Below are 22,186 nucleotides of genomic sequence, written 5' to 3'. Positions count from 1 at the left end.
GGAAATCAGATGCCTTTTTCTCCCACCCCTGGCATGGCACAGTCGCAGTGTATATACGTGTTAATTAACTGGTTAATTAAATTGACTATTAAATGAATTTAGAAGAGAGGAATGGGAGCAGTGACATGGCTGGCAAGTAAAGTCACCGGCTACCAAGACTCACACCCTAAGTTAGATCGGCAAGACCCACATGATAGAAGGAAAGAACCAATTTCTGCAAGCTGACCTCCGAACTTTGCTTGTGCGCTGCCTAGACCTACACAAATAAACAAGCAAATGCAATTTTAAAAAAATCCCTATTAAATTTACAGTAACTAAAATACCATGGAGTATAAAGTCACCTGCCCATTCCCTTCATGCAGAACCATCTTCAATGGGTGGATCCTTCACTTCTCCTAGAGCTTCCCAGTATTCTGGTAGATGTGCTCCTGTTATATAACCAGGGAGGTGTGTGGAGGACCCAGGTCCCTCCCTATCACTGAAGTCCATTATCTTCCCTACAAAGCATGTGGTTTGCTTGGGTATTGCTTTGTTTTGTGTTCCACGGTTTCTCTTTGCTGTAGTGGACCCAGGGCCCTGCATCATAGGAAAGCACTCCACTGAGCCACACCACAGCTGTAAACTTGTGAAAACAAAAGTCATGCCAGAAACTGTGGAGCCATCAAGAGATTCCCAAGCCCTAGGAGAGGACTTGGAAGTCATAGATAAGTCATGCAGCTATGTGCCCACCTAGACAACCTCAGTAGCTCTTTGTCCACCTCACTGAGGTTCCTAATTAATGTCATTAAAGAAAAGTAAAAGCAATAACAAATACCTGCAGACCAGATTTAAAACATAAAACTAGGAATCAGCTCTCAAGACCAAAAGCCAATGTAGCTCATTTGCCCTCAAATTCCCTTCCACATCCAGAGGGCCAAGGCTTCGTGGGCAGCAAAGTACAGGGTGGAAGGATAGGAGAGCTGAACCTGGAATTCCTGGGCTGTCACCAGACCATTATGTGACTTTAGGCTGGTAAGCTTGCCAACCTAAGATCAGTTTCATCAGCTGCAAGGCGGAGTTGTTTTCCTTGCAGGGCTATAGAGGAGAGGGAAGTGATGCACAGGACAGGGCTGTGTGTCTGGATCATAGGAGCCTCTCAGCATCTCAGCATCTCAAACGAGCTGGATTTGGATGATCTAGGCATGTGGGTAAGTGTAGAGTCCCTTACCGCTTCTCCAGGGGGACCTGGCTTTCCATCTCTTCCCTGTTTGCCTTCTTCTCCCTGCAAGATAAACTCAAATTGCTTATTAGGCCAGGGCAGATTAGTGAGAAAAAAGGACAGACACGAAGACATCCCACGTGCATCTCTCTGGGTAGCAGCAGCCTTATGATCAGTTAGCAGCACGTGGGCATCTCCGCAACATCTAGGGTCTGGATGTTGATTTCTGATTCAGAAACATATCCTAAAACAAAGACCATTTTGCAGTTGCATCATGATTCCTGTTATTTATGTACAAAAGCCCCCACTATGGTCCTCACAGTGGTCCTCTTTGATGAGTAAGCTGACAGGGTGTGGATAATGAGGAAGAAGAAATCACGCAGAAAACACTTAGCAGTGTTCCTGAGTCTTTATAGGGTGCAGGGAAAGGGGGCCGGAGGTTGCTTGGTTCTAGAAAGACCGGTGGTGCTTTACAATTCTCTTTGCAAAGCCAAGCTATGATATGGTTCTCTCTCTAGTCCCTCTCCCCCAGCTGATCTCAGCTCTGAATGAGCATATTGTAACCCTGAGGTTTATTAACTAAATAGGTACATATACCTATCTCAGAAGATGGCAATGATAGGGCATCAGCAAGTGCCATCCCATGCCACCTGAATCCAAAAGAAAGTGGCAAAGCTGAAAAAATAAAGAATTCAGTCAAGTGAGGTTTAAATTCTACTTGCACCTCTGAGGCATAGAGCCTTGGCCCCTTGGTGCCGCTTAACCTAAAAAGAGAAAATGAATATGCCCTGCAGTGAGTCGGAGGTAACCGTTTGCAACGCTCAGCAAAACACTGGCTCTGGCCAGTGAGGCAGCCACACTTACAGACGGCTGCTATTGGAAGTGTGCACTTTGTCCACTTGGGCCCTTGGGCATGGAGGATGCTGCTGGAACAATGACCAGACCATATCGCCTCTTCAGCCTGCAATCCCACTGCTTACTTCACTGGTACCTGTGCTGTTTCAGGGATGCTGCTCCCAGCATGACTATGTGAACTTCAAATAAAGAAACTCATGGGCCCATCTCCTCTGCGGGTTAAACGCTCAGGGGATACCATGGAAGAAACAGCAGGAAGATTGCACCAACCAGAGAATCAGGAAGTCTGCTGTGAGAATATATCTCCTAGAAATGACAAGGACGCCGCACCAATGATACCACAACAGTATAGCAGCCTGAACAAGACCCAAACACTGACACCAGTATACATACCGATGTGGAAGGAAGAAATATCAACGTGTCCCTACTAGACAAAGACCTTTATGTAACTAAGGAATGCTGAAAGAGAGAGGATTAGCCTTACGGGGATGATGTGCCCAAGTGACTATCAATATGAAATGGTCAGCCTTGAAATCGCAAACACATAAGCCAAGCAATACTAAATGGACTCAGCAGTTTGCATGTATGTATTTATATACATCTGTATCTATCTACTTATCTATCTATCTGTCTGTCTATCTATCTATCAATAGATAGATAGATATGAAACAATAATAATCAAAGAGAGGCTATGAATTTGAAAGCAGGTAGTGGGAGGGCACGAAGAGCTGTAGGACAGGGAGAAGAGAAGGATAAATGATGTTATTAATATTTTAATTAAAACATGTAAAGATGAAAAAGTTCAACTGTACAACTATCGTCACCCCACCCCCAGAGACCATGGGGAGGCGGGTTGAGCAAGTTGTGCAGCCAGTTTGAGAGAGGACATGGGAAGGAAGGACACCAGCAAATTCAGGCTAGAGAAGAAGGCAATGGCTGGGGAATTTCTGGTGTGATCCTCTGTCCCTGAATGCAATGACGTGAGAGTATTCTGCTAGAAGCGGGGTAGGTGTGTAATCTGAGAGATAAATGGGGCTTCCCAAGACAGGAAGCTGCCTTTTGGAAGCTGCTGATATGGGCAGTTCTTAACTTTTAAAACTTGTCTTTTTTCCCTTTGAATGAATAGGGGTACACTTGTGTCTGTACTGAGGGTGAAGATTTGATGAAATACCCCAGATACAGAGTGTGTTGCATGACAAGGAGATGGCCCTCAAAACACGGAGAGATTAACCATTTCACTTCCTGGTGTTAGTCCTCAGATGTTAGTGAGCTTGCTGGCTCTTGCATCCTGCATAGCAGCTAACAGAATTGGAAGGGGTTAAATTCTGCCCCTCATTAATACATGCATACAGTCTTATCTGTCTGCAGCTGCTTTTACCTGCCACACCTTCTTCCTTACCCCTGTCAGTTTTCTCTGCATACATACTTTGACCTTGACCAAGCTCCCGTTACCTCTCTCAGGAAGCTCTAGGAAGTTCATCAGTTGAGCTTGGCTTGTCCCTCCCTGAGTCCCCACGGTTCCATGTGCAAGTTGGTGCATCTTGCTTTGCACCAATGCTTCTCCCTCTTTGATTTGTCTTCTCATGAAGCTCCAGTCTACTGTGGACCTGGGACTTTGGGTGCACAGCTCAGGAGCTTGTTATCACTCATGTGCCACTCAACTTGCCTTTTCCTGCCATTTAGCCCAGACTGAGAACGTATTAACTTGGCACCATTAGGGAAGTCAGATGAAGAGGGACAGAGAAGCAAGAGGTGCTCAGGGGTATGCCCTGAATTCTGTGATAGGGCTTTCAAAAGATGGTATTACGTTTGGGTTTCATTGCTTAAATTTAATTTTATTAACACATATGTGTGTTTGCCACATCTGTATGCATGTCCACATAGGCCAGGGGAAGGCACTGAACCCCGAAGATTTACAGTTGACTGTGAGCTTCTTGATGTGGGTGTCGTCAACTGGACTCCTGTACTCTAGGAGGACAGCAAACATCCTTAAGACTTTCGCCATCTCCTCTGACTCTGATTTTAAATCTAGTTCAAATTCATACCTAACCATGCTGAGAGGTCATGTATATGTCTCCAGAGTGCATGATGTCTGGTGGTGGGGTTTAGTAATGAGTGGGATACACGCATGTGTGGAAGGTTCTAAGTTCACAGCAAACTATGATGAACTTGTTGCGCATAGAAGTCATAGTGATTCTCACTGTCCAGGCAGAAGGCAAAGGAGGAGGAGTCTGGTAGGAACAATTGAACAGAGGAAGGAAAAGGAAGTGACTGTCCAACTGGGGAGGAAGTAAGAAGAAATAGATAATAAGCTGGGGCGGAAAGAAGGCTGGGTAACATGGGCTAGGGAGGAACCCATGACCTTATTCTGCCCTTTATACAAAAGCCGCCGGGAGGAGGGCCCACAGCTATGCACAGAAGAAAGCCAGTGCAAGCCCAGTCTTGGTATAATAGTGGTAATAGCTGCTAGAAAGATAGCGATATGATTAGGGGTACCCTGAAGAGGAAGACGGGGAGGGGAGGATAAGCAGAGACATGGAAAGTATTATCTTGGACCTCAGTATTAAAGGCCAGAAAAGAGAAAAGTGGAGAAGAGACTTGGACAGATTTAAGGAAATAGCATGATTATTTCTATGGCTTCCTGCCTTTAGTCTCATCCTGTGTTAATTATAACAGGTGGATGCAATACCCAAACAGGAGATTTTCTTTACTTGGCTTTACTACTGACAGAATCAAATCAAATTACTACCCATGTACCCGCTACATGACTCCACATCACCATTTCAGATTTGTGAACCTCAACGGGGTACAATGGTTTTTCTGACAACTGTCTAGGAGAGGCCTCCCCCAGCAGTGGTGGGGCCTGTTAGACAGCTGAGGAAGGGACCTCAGAGAGCTATTCGCCTCCTCCCACATTACTCTTTGCTTTATGCAGATTCAAGGCTGAACACAAGCAGATGTCCACATCACAGAAGCAGAAACCCAGAATACAATTCCCAACTATTCGTCTTTATTATTTTCCCCAATCTAGTATACAGGAACTTCCTAACTACAAGTACTGAATGATAATAAAATAAAGAGTATGACCAGAGCCAGAGTGGAGATTCAGAAACAAAGGAAAAAGAGACAGGGAGTTCACCCTGGCTGAGAAAAAAGCAGACTGAATATCTGGGCTGGGATTGGGGTTAAGACCAAAGGCTTCAGCCAGGGCGCTGCAACTGCCTGGCACACTCAATATAGTAGGTCTGCTCAGAGTCAGTAAATAATAGTAACATATACATCTATGTGTGTCCATATATGATTATATACAGACACATATGTACATAATGAATCCAAAAAGAAGGAAAACAAAAGTAAATTGAATTAGGGTATAGGGATGTGGTAGAGTATTTGCCTAGCGTATATGAAGCCTTAGGATGCCTTCCCAGTGCCCACTGGTTGAAGAGCATCAACCAGTGAAGAGGTTGTTCTGGAGTGACCAAAATGCACACACAAAATCCTTGCAGCTTGGAGGGGATAGTTTGTGGCAGGAGGGGCTACAATATAATTTAGAAGCCAAAGGAATATCAGTGTGGCCGGCATAAAATGATGCATGTTAGGGAGCCGGAGTCGGGTGCTGTGGGCAGTCAATTACAAGAGCTCACCCATGAGAGAAGGCCTTCCCAGACACACAATTAGTACAAAGTGGAGATCTCGGCCCTACTGAGATGTGTGTTAAGTTGTGGAGCAGAGAACAAACATTTGTGTGATGAGGTCATTTTGCAGCATGTATCAAAAACCTTGGTTATAAATTACAATATAACAATTAAGCTTCCACATGTAACATGGCATCATTACACATTACATGCAAATTTTATGAATATGTAACCACAGTGCTGTAAAAAACATTTATATGTCTGTAGAACATGTATATCACACCTATATTACATGTACAAATGTATACATTTGTGTAACTACAAGAGAGAAAAAATAAGAACTATTTAAAATCAGAAAGAAACCACCAAATTTTAGCATAAAATGAGATTAAGATGTGCTCCATCCAAGTTTATTTGTCCTTTGTAATAATCAGGTTAAAGATTATCTTTCTTCTAATTTTCTAAAATACCACAAATTCCACTATTATCCACATCTTGCTTTTACAATGCATTCTTTTGATGCAAGATGGAGAATTTTTAAGACAGCATCTCCTGTACCCCGGCTAGCCTTTAATCCTGCTTCACCACCCTAGCACTGGGATTATAGATGTGCACTCCCACGCACGGTTGGAATACATTTTGCTTATTTTTCTGATGAGAAGACGGACTCTTCAAAGTAGTACTTACTGGGATTCCTGGAATACCTGATGGACCTTGGGGACCAGGAGGGCCTTCTTTGCCCTGGAAGAGCCAAGACATAAAAACATCATGAAATCCTTGGTCAGCTGTTGTGGAAATAACTTTCATAGGGGGCTGTCCCATGAGATGGGAGGAATTGTGGTTAAAAGCTGGGGTGCTCCTGGAGCCTCCTCAATTCATGGGTTAAGCCCCTCGCAAGGGCATGTTCATTGGAGCATGCTCCCATTGTTGTCATGGAGAGACCTAGTCTACAATATAGAGAGCCAGGGAATCCAACTTGACAAGGCTGTAGACAATGCTGTGCATGGGAGTTCACATGACTTGGCTCCAGATATACCCCCACCTGTCTCTTCCCACAGCAACAGCCTGGGACCCCAGGGTTGCTCCACTTATAGGACCCAGTACAAGTGAAAAGACTGACCCAGAAGCCTGTGTGATCCACAGTTTCATTATTTTCATTATGTGTTTCCCCCAGTGATGGGAAATAGCTACAAGTCATTATCCCCTCCATGAAAGACGTGTGGTGTTTTAAAAGTTTGTTTTACCAAATTGCATCAATTAGTGATTTGTTCCCCCATTTTAGTCATGATGGGTGGAGAGCTGCCACTAGGGCTTCTGCCACTGTTCTGATCACACTGCTCAGCTTCCTGTCACCCTACCATGAGTATGAATGGAGCTTGATGATTTTCTAATCCCCTCCCAGTGCCTTTGCAAGATAATTTCTAAAGCCAATATAAACACTCTAGTCACATAAAATGGGATATTTTAAAGGGTTACAATTTTACCCTTAAATTATAAATGAATACAAAGGTGTGTGTTTATTCTACATCTCTACAGATTTTACAAAAATGATCCTAACAGGGGACAAACACCACTTCCTTGGGGCTAGAGGGATGGCTCAGTAGTTAAGAGCACAGACTCCGCTTCCAAAGGATGGCAGCTCACAACTGTCTGTAACTCTAAGATCTGACACTTTCACACACACAGGGATGCAGGGAAAATACCAATGAATATAAAATAAAAACAAATAAATAAAAAACATTTCTTTTATTAAACATTATTTGTGTTGCATACAAAGAGTATGTGTGTTTTCCAGCCATTTCTAAGCCATGCATAGGATACAGCAACACTCGCTTACACCACTGAGAGACTGTTTTAGAGACACCTGAGTGTGGAGCAGAAAGGGGTCAGGCCTTTTATCATAGTTAAAGGATTCTGCAAGGCGTTCAAACTTTTGATATGTATCTAATAAGTTACTTGTAATTCTTTAAAAAACAACCAACATAGAACATGAGATGCCTTTGAGTTTATTTCAGTTTGGTGTGTACGGTGTCTTTACAGAATTATGTTGCAAGACATTTTGCAGACTATCTGGACATACTGCCTCTCAGGTCTATGCCCAATGAGCAAACTAGAGAAACACAGCGTTCACCTTCCTCCCACGCAACATCTACCATCACATATGTGAATAAAGTGGATACACAACATTAGTATTGAACAAATATTCAGCTAACACTGGGGAATTTTAAACGCTGATAATGTACCATTCTGGACACTTTCTTAGATACTCATTGTTCCAAAAACCTTAAAATTGAAAAAAAAAAAAAAATGGTGATTCCAGAACAAAGTCAACAATTTCCAGTCCTCTGCTTGTTCTCATAAATAAAATTCTATTAGCAGAAATTCGTAATCTATTAGCACATGTATTGTCTATGGCACATGCTGCCTTACTCTGTTGAGTAGTTACAACAAAGAACTCTGTCTCGCAAAGTCCGAGATGTTTTCTATTTGTTTCTTCATAGATAAGAGTTTACTAAAGCCTTGAGCTACATCACTCACTTGATTCTTGGGTAAGGGAGGCAAGTTCAGGAGAGGACTATGCCTCCTGACTCCCCAGCCATCATAAACACTTCTCTAACATTAACAAAGCACTTCACTTGTCAGTGGAACCAGGAGATAAACACAGAAGACAGACATGCTCTAACTAGCCTCCAGCTACGTGTTCCAGCACACAGAGCCAACCCCACCAATACTCCAGGACACCCTAGCCAGGCTGCGTCACAACACCATGCAGATCTCCTAAGCACCACCAGAGCTGAATGCTCACAAAGCGATGCAAGGCTTGGTCCCTGAGTTGGCTCCTATCACTTACTGAGGAAATGAACACATTGAAATATTTATTAAGCAACTAATTGAAATCAGGGAGAAAATAGAAAATAATGATTTTTCAAATTAAGTCTTGGCTTTGGAAATACGAATTTCTTGCTGTGTAAATAGATAGCTATAAGGCAGCTATACAAGATCAACAAAACGCCCAACAATCTAAATATCCCACTCATATATTGCTTCAGAGGAATTGTTATGTCCTCAAAACATTTAGTAGCAAAGAGTGGCTATTTAGACATCTTGTTTCATAAGAGTAATTGTAGGAGGTGATATTTGGGATCTCAACATCACACTGCTGCCCTTCAAGTCACATCAAAACTATGGCAGGTAGTTCTTATGTTTAATTGAAAACAGTAAGAATACTCACGATTGTATGGATTGTGTATAACCATATTACCCAGACAGCACTGTTTCACCTACAAAAACTTTGACCATATCCTGATTTAATATTTATGGTAATCTATCAGGTCTATGGACAGCTCAAACTGCTCCCATAACTTACCAGGGGTTCCCATGATAGAATCAAAGTCTTATTTAATAGAGTTTAATTCGTAGCAATGTAATGATTTTACAACTGGGCTCAGTATCTTATTCTCCTCAGGCAAACAGTCCATTAGTTTTATTGGGAAAATCTTTTATGGTCTGAGAATCAATAAAAAGCTGCCTGCAGTGTTTTCTATCCTGGGATTTATGCATGGGTTGCTTCAAACGGATTGACCGCAGGATGATCCTACAAAGGGCTGTGGGGTTGTCAGTTATTCAATCTCAGTGCTCCGTGGTGAGTTGGTGTGAAAGAGTAGAAAGAACACTAAACTGATGGTCTTCAAATTGACTTGAGTCCCAAGCTGAACGTTAATTTCCTGTATGCCTTTGTTTACAGGGCATCACTTTTCCTTGCTAGCTAAGAAGGGTGTGGTGTTACTAACTGTACCCTAAGGGGCCTTCTGTACATGTGCTTGCCAGAGATACATGAGCAACAGCTCAGCTTCATTCTCTGTGACTGTGCGGCTGAGCTTCCTGCAACCAGATGTTGGCTCTGACTCTTCCGTTAAATGCCAACTGCTTCTCCACTCAGACTTTCCTTATTCATACAGCAGGTACAATGATTCATCATTTCTCTAAGTCTCAAGGCTGAAATGGCCAGAGAGAAGCCAGAAGGAATAAAGGGTATTGATACATGCAATGTATCTTTAAATGTCATGCATTTATGTAACCATCACGATGCCTCTCAACCTCCATTTCAGCGTTTGGCTTTCCGGCACTGAAGCCAGGTGTCATTCTAGTAGCTTTCTGCAATGAAAAGAATTCTGTTTTAGGGTAAAAATGTGCTGAGGTCAACTGCCAACCATGCCTGCTATGGTTGGAGACTTTGACCAAGGAATGTCTTTCCTTTCTTATTTTTACCTCCCTCTAAAACAGTTGTGACAGCAGAGATGTGTCCTGCCTGATGTGCACATGAGCACATCACTGCCCAAGGAGGGCTTCTCTACTCACCTGCGGCTGCTCAAACAGACACTACTCTGAGAAGGAGAGGTGGAATGCACATTTAGAGCTTGTTTTCACTGGGCAATTACAGGTCACCAGACAATTATCAGAGTCTTCATTTTAGTGGTAAAGCAATGAGACACCTCGTAGAAGGCAATTTTCCGTGCATTTTCCCTTCAGGAAACCATGGCCTGAACAGAATCTCAGGAATGTGGGGGCCCACAATAGGAAAGTAAAGGGACAGAGTTAGCAAACATGGGGCTCTAAAAAGTCCTTAAGGTCAACTTATGGATGATTCTATCTTGCACAGTACTTACCGGCGGCCCTTGAGGTCCTGGTGGTCCTGCAACACCCGCCTTTCCATCGGCTCCCTACAAGGAAAGACAAGGCAGAAGATCAGTTTCACATGCAATTGGATTGAGGCTGGAGGAGGAGCCACATTTTAGGAAGAGGCAAAGCACTGACCATCCAGTCACCCCCAAGACATCAGAAAACCTTCATACTAGTAACTGACTGCCCCACCTAAGGTCAGGCGGGAGCATACTGGGACACAGACCAATAGGTGAACTGCTGGGTCTATCTTCTTAAAGACTAGGAAGAGGATTATGTGTGCCAACCTGGGAATGAGGAGAGACATGGCAAGAAGACGGAAGAAGAGGTCCTGAGATGTGAGAAGGTAGTGCAGGGTGAGCCCTGGACATGCATCTACAGCAGTGTTTTGGGGGGCTGATGTCCCTTCTTTCCTTCTTCCTACAGCCTTGTCCCCTTCCCCCAGTCTCCTTCCCACTTCCTGCCCTCTCCCCTAGATTCACACCCCTCCTCCTCCCCTCAGAAATTAGCAGGCCTCCCAGGGACATCAACCAGACACAGCAGAACAAGCTACAAAAAGACCAGGCACACAGCATCACATCAAGGCTGGATGAAGTAACCCAGTAGGAGGAACAGAGTCCCTCAAGCATACAGAAGAGTCAGAGCCAGTCTATGCTCCCACTGTTAGAAATCCCCCAAGAACACCAAGCTACTCAGCTACAAGATCAATGCAGAGGACTTAGGTCAGACCCCTACAGGCACCCTGATCTCTGTGAGCCCCCGTGAGTTCTGGTCAGTTGACTCTGTAGGCCATGTTGTTGTGGTGTCCCTGACCTCTCTGGCTCCTCTGATCCTTCCTATCCTCCTCTACAGGATTCCTTGAGCTCTACCTAACGTTTGGGTTTGCATTGATAGCAGTATGGGGCTCTGCGTTGGGAGCAGTTCTTTAGGTGAGTGTAGCATTCATAAGCTGCATGTGATCTCTAAGTTTGGTTTCTTTCTCTGTGAAAGTGTGGAGATGGTCCACACCCTAAGAAGATGAGGAATGTTTGAGGTGACTCAGAAGGGTGCTTAGTACAGGACAGAGGGATTGGCTCAGACAGAACCTCAGACTCAGAATTCTGTGTATATATCCTGCCTCTTGGCTCTGCGACCCAGTGCAAGATACTCTGCCCCTCCACATCCCAGTTCCTTTGGAAAATGAAAAAGAGAGCAACAACCATATGTGAGTTGAAAAAATGCAACATAAAAAAACTAGCCATCACCAAAAACATCCTGAGGACTCTACAAAACAGGCCACTTAATATTACCTGTCTACCATGCATCTAAGCAGCAGCCACAGCAGGTACTGACTAACCATGGAAGCATGAAGAAACAAGTTTTCACAGAACTTTCCTGATGACTATTCAGTGGCCTTTGACTGGTGTAGGTGCTAGCCATGTTTTAGGAACAGAGAGCTAACCATATGATAGCCTTGCACCTCAATGAAACTTGATGTCTAAATATGGCTGAGTTTCTATGGTTTGCAAGTCCCTTGAGCGGAATGCTTTCTGATTTGCCTGCATCACACAGGCTAGATAAGAAGCAAGGTAATATTCATAAACTAAAAGGACATCAACAATATTTAAACAAATAGCAAGAGTGTATCGGTGAAATGACACGTGTAATCCAAAACCACCAAAATAATGCACTTTCTATCTCAAATCTGGATTTTTCTACACAAACTTGGCAAAGGTTTCTTCCCTCACACCCTGGGCTTTGCAAAGTTGGACTCAGAAGCATAGCAGGAAAGTGATGAAGGATTTATCTGGTGGAAGGACACTGACTGAGAGCAGAAAATGATGGAAGAGCTCTGTGGGCTTGGAGACTCGATCATGGAATATATAAACAGGACCTTTCAAATAATATGCATGTATGCAGAAATGGCCAGGCTGGTTACTTCTCTGTTCTTGGGTTGCTTCTGTGGGACCAGCCACTGGACCTCGGGGCTGACTCATCACCTAAGTGCCAGTATAGCAGCACAAAGTATGCCATAAAACAGAAGCTCAGTAAGCATTTACATAAGCGGAAGGTATTACCCAAGTGGAAAACAGACACATTGGCTTCTGATTGCAATTGCCTCAGTGTCTGGTGTCTCAGACTCATCACTTAGCATGAGAACCCAAAGCCAGGACCTGTGCCTTATGGTTGTCAAAGAGATCTAAGTTATAGCCATTTCTGGCTCAGGGTGGTGGTGGTACTAGAGCCATATTTTAGCTTTGGAACTATTAGGATGGAGAAAGGAGGAAGGTTTACCCCTGGGTCCATTTTGTATGATCCTCAGCTGATGACATATATTTGGAAGTTAAGACTATAATCACAATAAATTATTCACCAATGAACCCATTTTTAATAAAGCTGTCTATCATGTGGTCCTCTTTGATTAGTGTGGATGCCTCTCCCTAGTATCCACTGGAATCCCACATTTGTTAGGATTTTCTTTGCATGGTTTTTGGATCTAACAATAAAATAGGTGTGCTGGTTATTTTCATTTATTTATTTTTGGTCAGCTTGGCACAAGCTAAAGTCTTCTGAGAAAAGGGATCCTCACCTGGGAAAATGACTCCATCAGATTGGCCTTTAACACATGCCTTCAGAACATTTTCCTGACTAATGATTGCTAGTCCCGCTTAAGGCAGCACCACCCCTGGAAGGCAGTCCTAGGTGCTATAAGAAAGCAGTCCGAGCAAGTTATAGAGAGTAAGCCAGAAAGCAGAGTTTTTCCATGGCCTCTCCTTCAGTTCTTGCCTCCATGTTTGTGCCTTAAGTTCCTGCTCTAACTTCCCTCAGTGATGGAATGTGACCTAGGATGTGTGAGCCAACTAGATCCTTTATTCCCCATGTTGCTTCTGGTTATGGTGTTTTATCACAGCAATAAAAAGCAAATACAATGCAACATAATTTACTAAGTAAAATTATAAATCTTGAATTTCAAATTCCTATGCAGTTCAATGACAACAAATTAATCAACCCTATCATTTCCTCCATAAAAGCACATAGCAGAACAAGGTAGCAACTGAGGCTGAGGAATTAAAAAAGCAGTTAAAAATCCTAAATTATAGGAGTGGGGGTGATTGTTGTTGCCAAAGATTTAAAGTGAATTTTTCATTCTTTGAAACAACTGAACTTCTTACGAACTTGGTGTAGAGGTTCCTGTGAAGGGCCAACTGCTGCTTCATGCTCTCACATGACTTCATTAAACAAATACTTTTTAATGTTTAATTTCTTTCAATTAATTAACATAACTGGACATCGATGAGTTGCTATTAAGGGCAGAAGAGATGGTTCACTGTTTAATGAGTACTTTCTGCTCTTGAAATGGACAAGGGTTTGGTTCCCAGTATCCATATTGCCTCTTACAACTATCTGTCACTCAGTTTGCGGAGCTCTGATGCCCCCATTCTGGGCTCTGTGGGTATCTCCGTGCACATACATGCATACATGTGTACATACATACGTGAATAGACACACAATCTTTAAAACAACAGAGCAAGCTTAATTTCATAATTTTAACTTCATAATCCGAAATGACTCTCTCTTTCAAAATGTAGTTTAAAATCCTGGCTTCTGTTTGTCGCAGCTTCCTTTTCAGTGGGCTTTGAGTCATTCCGAGTAGCTTTATTTGCAAGGGTCTGAGGGAGTCTTATGGAGAAGCCATGGGTATCTCTGGGGTCCAGGGCTCAGCGGGGACAGTAATTGCCGCTGCTTGTTGCCATGGCTACCTTCAATGAATCTAGGAACTGCAACTGCAGTTGGCTCCAAGCAGAAAAACAACATGACTAATCTGTGGGAATAGAAGAATGTTGTGGCTCTGTGTCAAGGTCCTGGCCACAGCTACTACAAGAGCAAAGAAAGTATTTACTTAAGTGGCACAATAAATTGAATTGTTTTAATAGTAGATGTCTTAATTATCAAAATGCCGGAGAATGACTATAAGTGGTTAAAAAGAATAATAGTGAACAATAATGTTTAATTATTAGTTATTGATTGCAGAAGATTAAGGAGAATCTGGGGCTTTATGGGCATCCTCAAGTTTTATGTAAAGAACATTTTTACTTGAGGTCCTAACCTTGAAATACTGGCTTGGCCATCCCTTACCAGCGACCCTCCACGCCAAGAACACCCCCTAAGCATCCCATCCTTCAAGGCTACTCAAATCCCTCAATATTCATCCCATTCACTTCCTTCTCATCCCTGGGTGCTTTAAAGGCAAACCTATCCCTTAAAATAGGATAAGTCCAGTATGATGCAATCTCCATGTAGTATGGACATATGCTTTAAATGCCAAAACTAAGAGATAAAGGTCATTAATCTACTTACTGGTAGCCCAGGATTTCCTGGTAGACCCACAAAGCCTGGAACTCCAGGGTGGCCCTAGAAAGACACACAAGATAATTCTTCCAAAGTGACTCATAAAAAAATTTTCTACTTAGACCAAAAATACAAGTTTCAAAAGCCAACCTAGAATCTGCCTCCTAAACCCAGTGACAAGTTTGGTTGAAGACTCTGACCACAAGAGGTCCTTTTTTCATATATCTTTGGTGACTCCATAAAGAAAGTTCTCACAATATTTATAAAAATGATAATGTTTTAAAGGAGTATTTGCTTCAGTATCATCAGGGTGGGGGAAGGGCACAAGGCAGTGGCTGAGGATGCAGGTAAAACAAGAGGAATGACGTCTTAAGGCTCTTATATCTAGATAGAACTGGAAAAATATTGTTGTTGCTGCTATTGTTGTTTTCATTTGGTTTTTTGAGACAGGGTTTCTCTGTGTAGACTTGACTGTCCGGGACTCACTTTGTAGATCAGACCGGCCTCAAACTCACAGAGATCTGCCTACCTCTGGCTCCCTGAGTGCCGGGTTTAAAGGTGTACACCACCATGCCTGGCTGGAAAATAATTTTCATTATACTCCCAACCTTGTAGATATGCATATAGGGCGCGCCATTAAAGGAGAAATAAAAGAAAATGCAGTGGGCATATATATTTACACAGAGTTGTCACTTCTGCAAGGCTTGGTTCCAGGGTATCTTGCCAAGGACACCAGAATTCTGGGGGTACTCACTCACTTATACAGAATGATCTACGCTTCATACACATAGCTGTTCATACGCTTTCAAACTATCCCTGGACTATTTGTAATACTTAATGCAGTGAAATATTAAAAAGTTGTTATCACATAAAAACAAAATCCTAAAAAAGTTTTCAGTCATGGTTTATCCTATGGCTATCAAGACCAAGAATGTAAAGTTCTCTCTCTCTCTCTCTCTCTCTCTCTCTCTCTCTCTCTCTCTCTCCTCTCTCTCTCTCTCTCTCTGTGTGTGTGTGTGTGTGTGTGTGTGTGTGTGTAAGTGTTCATGCACATGTATGACCATGCATGTACAGACCAATGAACAGGCCCCAGTAGCATCCTTTAGGTGCCATCGACCTTAATTTTTTGATCTCAGGGTTCTCATTGCCCTGGGATTTGCCAAGTGGGCAACACAGACTGGCCAGAAAACCCCAAGAGTCTCATGTATGTGCCATCATAGTGCTGGGATTACAAGTTCAGGCAACCCCTGGCAAGCTTGTTAATTTATTTTCTTTATGTGGAAGTGGCTGGGAATGAGGTAAAAACAAGAGGGATGCTATCCTAAGGCCTTTATCTCTGGATGGAACCTGAAAATTGATATTTTACACTCCCAATCTTGCAGATATGCATAGAGTGTCCCTTTAAAGAAGAACTAAAAAAAAAAAAAAAAAATAAGATGGGAGTCAATGTCATACCACATGTGTGTACGTGTGTACCTCCTTAACAGAATAAGCTTGGGAATTTTAATTATGACATCTATACTTTGACAATATTAAAGAAATAACCGATTTCCACATGTGAAGTCTCTTGTGAGTTACAGAATGAGCCGTTCATTTTTTATAATGTAGATTTTAGCATCTAACATTTAGTCTGGTACAACAGTATTAAAATTCAAAATAATACCAAAGAAGTCCTTTCTCTCTCACCTCTACAAACCTGCCACTGGAAAGCACAAACAGTACTCAGTACAAGGCACAGAGCACTTGTTGCTGATATGCCACCCTTGGGCTACCCTTGGCATGATGACCCAGATACCTCTGCTTCTCCAAACACAGGGAAGCAAACCTTAAGCACAGCTCTCATGGTGGCTGCTCAAGGCTGGATCTCCGGCTCAGTGGCTCACCCTCGGCTCACTCTATCAGTTACGCCCTGAAGTCAGGACCCACCCTTGCTCATTTGTATCTCAGATTCTGGAGCACTGTCCAGCAGGGAACTGGTTACTGTGAGCTCTGGGGCTAGATGCAGAGCAGTGTAAAAGCAGAAAGGGAAGACTAGTAGAGTGTGAGAAAGAGACAGGTAGTGACGGCAGTGGCAACAATCCACAGGAGCCACCGAGAAAGCGCTAAGGCTGTGCAGAACTGGCCAGCGCTACTAGTTGGGGGACGGTGGTGAAGCAGTACTCCAGGTTGGCATGAAGGACGGATCTTCAGTATTGGTGCCATCCTCCCATGTGTTAGGAAAGAGGTCCAGCTAGACTGAGTGGGCACCGACCGGCTCAAGGACTGCTATGAAACACTTTAAATAGTACCATGAGAGTATAAAGTTGGCAGCCTCAAGAAATGGTGGGAGGGATAAAGAGGTGTTTCCTAGAGAATGAAAACCACTTCAGTGAGGGAGAAGCATGCGCCGGGGAGGGGGAAAATGGAAAGATGGCGGCTCCTCAGACAACTGGGAGATAGATGAGGACAAGAGTCAGCAGAAAGATGGAGAAGGAAAGCAGAAAAGCAAGAGTCAAACTTTGCTCTTCAGGCACAGAAGAGGCAAGGGTGGCATCAGAAGCAGTGGGTGAACACTGCTGAGTGACGCCTTTCTTACAGTGGTAGCTTCTTCATGACAGAAATAGGCTGTACCTGGTCGCCTTTCTGTCCCACCTCACCCTCTGCACCACGCTCTCCTTGGCTTCCCTGGGAAGGAAAAACAGAAAAGACAAATCAAGTCAGAGAAAACTCCACTGGAGCTACAAGGCAAACAGAAAAGTAGGCTTTAGTACTCTTTTTTTTTTTTTTTTTTTTTTTTTTTTGGCGATATTACAAATACGTATTTATCAAATTAATAAAATCAACATTTTAAAAACACAAGTTCATAAATTCTACCTATTTTAAAGCATTGGAGGTATTAACTATCATGTAGCAAGATGGAAGCCAGTCACACTCATGGCTTTAGTACTCTTTAACAATTGTTTAGCTGAGTTCCAGTTCCTTCTACCTGGATCCTGAATTCCTTACTCCTCCTGCTCTGCCTTGTAGCCCTTGGTCCCCAGCCTGTGAACCACAAACTCCGCCTCCCTTCCTTCAGCCAAACCCCAAGCTTCAGCGTTTTTGTTTTTGTTTTTTAAATTAACTAAGCACTTTAAATTAAATGAAGCAAGGTTTACACAGGAAGGACAGGTACACATGAGCAGGGACCAGATCTTGGAGGCCAGTAATTAGCATTAAAATACATAGCATCAGACCAACTGGCAACAGCTTATTCTCCGCTGAGGAATCTAAAACTCAGCTAAACAATTTCACCAGCAACCTTTCAAGCAGGACTTGCTTCTGTCTACCATCACCATGGTTGGCAGCAATAATTTGATAAAGAATTTGAAGACTTGATAAAAGCACAGAATTGCGTAATGCTCAACTGACTCCGACTTTACTACATAGCTGAGGAGAGCCTTGAACTCCTAATTCTCCAGCCCTCGCCCCAACAAGTACTGGAACTATGGGTGTGGCCACTTCGTCCAGTTTACTTAGCATGTTTGGGGAAAGGGGTGTTGCTCTGTTTGTTTTGGGTTTGATACATATTTTTAAACTATAGCCTAGGCTGTCCTGGAACTATGTAGCCCAGGTTAGCCTCAAACTCATGGCAGTGCATCTGTACTTGCGTCATAAGTATTGGGAATACAGCTGTGAGCGACTACACATGGCTTTTATATATTTTGGTTTTGTTTTGTTTTTTTTTTTTTTTAATAAGACAGGCTTTTTATGCTGTATCCAAGGCTGGCCTGGAACTCACTATGTAGCCTAGCCTGGGCTCACACTTTTATCACCATTCCTGCCTCGGCCTCCCAAGTGCTAAGATTGCAGAAGTGAGCCGCTACACCAAATGTACTTACTGTATTAACAAATGTATTCCATTAAACACTGTTAAGCAGTAGCACTTGAATTCCTTGAAAATAACCAGCTTTGCTGTGAAGAGTCCTTGACAGTGAACCAGTCTAGCACTGCTTTCCTTCCTGTCCCTCCTCATCTCTGCACCCTAAAGCAGGCCATACCCCTTCCTAGATGTTAATTTATCCATCCAGGATTTGGGGGTGGGGGAAATTCAATGTTAGGGTGTCCAGAGACCCACATTTTTCTCATGAGATGTGAAGTCCAGACCTCTTTCCACCCAGCTCCTTCCGACACACAGCAGCTCACTGATGCCATGGTTTCATGCTAATGACACTCTTTCAGTCCCTAGACCGTGCTGTGAGGGTTAGATAAACGGATGCTTATGAAGTGCTAGGTGCCATTGTTTACAGGAAGGAAGAAAATGGTTCACAGGCAGAAAAATCTTATTCTGACACCTTCACGTGCTATTATATCTAGGTGTCTAAAGTTGGCACTCTGTCTGCAGCCACTTTATAATCAAAGAAGTGCTGCATACTGCCTCGCTGACATTCAGGACAATTGGCCTTAAAGGTAAATGTATTCTTTTCAAATCCCAATTCTTCCACCTATCTGCAGAGTGGTTTCAACAGTCAGCTGGCAACAGTAAAAATGCCAGCATCTCAGGTGCCCACAGTTGTCCCTGTCTCTGTGCCCACTGCACCGAAGATCTGCACAAACAGCCACCCCCAAGCATGACTCACTTCCTTCCAGAAAGAGATCTGACATTTCTGGAGCCCCTGCCCTGCTGGGGCACTCTGTCAGGGCTTTCCACAAAAGACCCTGCTACATGCAGCTCTTTATCTATACGCTGAGCTCATGGCTAAGTACGTAATATGACTAAGACATCTGATTCAGCCATTGAAACACTTTTGACCTTGGCCTTTGCAGACTGATAAGAAATCCCCCCCCCCGCCCCCGCAAAAAAGAAACCTGAGCTAAGAACAATGGCACTAGCTATAATCCCTTCAATTGGGTAGGGAAGACAGGAGGTGAAGGGGTTCAAGGTAATTTTCATTTACATAATGAGTTCCAGACTAGTTTGGGAAATGTGAGACTTTGACATTTAAAAAATAATAATCAATTAATTAGCAGGTTTAATCATCCACCTAAGGTCACAGAGCATGAAAGCAAACTCCAAGACCTAAGCCAGGTCCTAGGTCTGAAACTGTCTAATTATCAAATATCCATGAATTTAGTTCCCTGACTCTTTCCTGAGGCAATGATGCCCCGTCTGTATGGTTTCTGATTCCCTGAGATTTACTTGATGGTGCAGAAGGCAGATCAAGCATGTTGACAGCAGATGAGGCACATGATTGTACATTAGAAATACAACCATCAAAAGACAGGTCTAAGTCACTTACCAGGAAACTGGGACAGAGGGGAGGGCATCCTATTGGGACTCTAAATGAGAGACGCATGGGAGAATAGCAAAATAAAAGGATACAGAGGGTCCTAGAAATCTACAAGTAGAACAATATGATAGGCAGATTTGGGCCCAGGGGTCCCGCGCAAACTAAGGCACCAGCCAAGGACAATACAGGGGGTAATCTTTAAACCTCTTCCCAGATCTAGCCAATGGTCAGAATATTCTCCACAGTTGAGTGGAGAGTGTGATATGACTTTCTCATGTACTCTGGTGCCTCACATTTGACCATGTCCCCTGGAGGGGGAGACCTGGTGGCACTCAGAGGAAGGACAGCAGGTTGCCAAGAAGAGACTTGATACCCTATGAGAATATACAGGGGGAGGTAATCCCCCTCAGGAACAGTCACTGGGGAGGGGAATAATGGGAAAATGGGGGAGGGGGGGAGAAATGAGAGGATACAAGGGATGGGATAAACATTGAGATGTAACAAGAATAAATTAAAAAAAAAAAAAAAAAAAAAAAAAAGACAGGTCTAAGTCCCGCTTTCCCAGGGCCTTTATCCTTCCAAAGCTACAGGCTCATTTTACTAGCTGGGGTCTCCTTAGATGCTTATTGATCAACCTTTCCAAATGCCTCATTCTTACTTTGCAACTCAACCCTACACAAAGAACTACAGGCAACTAAGGAGTGCTGAGAGTAGGAGGAGCAGTCTTCCCTGGGCAAAAGCATTCCAAATGTATCAAATGGTAAATAAACCCTAAAGATGTATATATGAGTAACATTCTACAGACTGAGCAGGTTATACTTAGGAATATGTATATGTACATACACATATGAATGCAGTAAAAAATTAATGAAAAAAAGAGATGAATTTGAAGGAGAGCCAGGAGGGAGTATTTGAAGGGAGGAAGGGAGAAATGTTGTGATTATAATCTCATTTTTTTTTAATTTTTAAAAAGAAGCTATATTGGGCACATTTTGCCTGATATCTCTTTCAAATAGTCAGTCACAGAATATCAGTAAACCTGTTTCTATATTAAAATAAATGAACAAATGAATGATAAGTAAATAAAGAAATAGCAAGGGACCATATCATTCCACACGCACATGGTTTTCTTAAAATGCTTGTGTCTCTGTTACTTTTGCATGGCTGAATTATTTATTTTGGTTCACATTTTCAAAGCTATCAATCATAATGGCAGAAGCAGCAGCATGAGAGAGCAGAAAAGTTTGTATCAGAGAAGCCATGAAGTAGAGAACGGGGGCACAGGAGGGATCCAGGGCAAGGCATACTCCAAGGGCCTGATGACCTGCTTCTCACGGCTGTGCTTTATCACCGCAATAGAAAAGTAACTAATACACAAATGCTCTGCCTACTTATTGCCAGGGACTCAATTAATTTCTTTCTCATAGCCTAATAATCATCTCTCTGGAATTTAATAAACAAGGGAGAAAATACACCTCCCTTTTCCAGTTCCTGCTGGAAGGCAAGCGACTAGCATTGCCAGCAGTCTGGATCACAGGCACAAAGTCAGCCCCTGTGACAAAGACTGGAGATGCTTGTATAATGCCCTTGATTCTACAGTATGTAAGGCAGCTAGCTTACTGCAGAACACCAGGGACCTGGCCTATCTGGAGTGAATGTGGCTGAAGAACTGGGTGTATGTGGGCGTCACCATGTCCTCTATCTTAGTACTGATTAGCACTTCCTGAGACATACATGCGTGCTGAGGTCAACCCTACAGACTGGCTACCTAAGACTCAAGTTGTTCTGAATCTCCAGCCTCCTACCCAGGCTGTGGTGCACACTGCATTCTGCATCAGCGTTTGCATGGTGAGAAGATTGTTTCTTTGTCTACCTTTGAGGGGAGGCTTCTTAGGTTGGAAGGAGATTTTGATTTGCTTTTTAATACAACTATAAATTAATATAAGCCATCATTTGGAAACCATGGAAGCATTTTATTTGTGCTTCCATTATTTAGTGCCTGCCTTTGTGCTGTCCTTTGCAAGTCGCATCTGCTGGATCTCCTCATGGGGTCTGTGAGCTGTGGAGGAGAGGGCATGAACTCTTCCAGCTCCTCTCACAGAAGGCCCAGCTGTTTCCTGCCTAGAAAACATCCTCCAAATGCACAGCAAATCCTGCCTAATCCCTCAGTGCAACTAAAATCCACCTCTCCAGGAGGCATCACAGGTCACTTCTGGTCCCATGACACTGGTTTCTTTAAATGT

General features: G+C 43.2%; 1 protein-coding gene across 1 annotated transcript in view; it reads right to left on the bottom strand.

The window, feature by feature from the left end:
* Col22a1 (collagen type XXII alpha 1 chain) overlaps positions 1-22,186 on the bottom strand; it is a 217,055-nt gene that overhangs the window by 33,248 nt on the left and 161,621 nt on the right. The window contains exons 48-52 of the mRNA XM_051159567.1: positions 17,308-17,361; positions 14,707-14,760; positions 10,356-10,409; positions 6,376-6,429; positions 1,208-1,261 (exon numbers count right to left, since the gene is read on the bottom strand). Of these exons, the coding sequence (XP_051015524.1) occupies positions 1,208-1,261; positions 6,376-6,429; positions 10,356-10,409; positions 14,707-14,760; positions 17,308-17,361 (270 nt within the window). The remainder of the gene's footprint in view (positions 1-1,207; positions 1,262-6,375; positions 6,430-10,355; positions 10,410-14,706; positions 14,761-17,307; positions 17,362-22,186) is intronic.

This window comes from Acomys russatus, chromosome 17 (genome assembly GCF_903995435.1).
Source record: "Acomys russatus chromosome 17, mAcoRus1.1, whole genome shotgun sequence".
NCBI lineage: Eukaryota > Metazoa > Chordata > Mammalia > Rodentia > Muridae > Acomys > Acomys russatus.
Note: the sequence above shows the minus strand (reverse complement) of the source record. Positions and strands in the feature narration are given on the sequence as shown.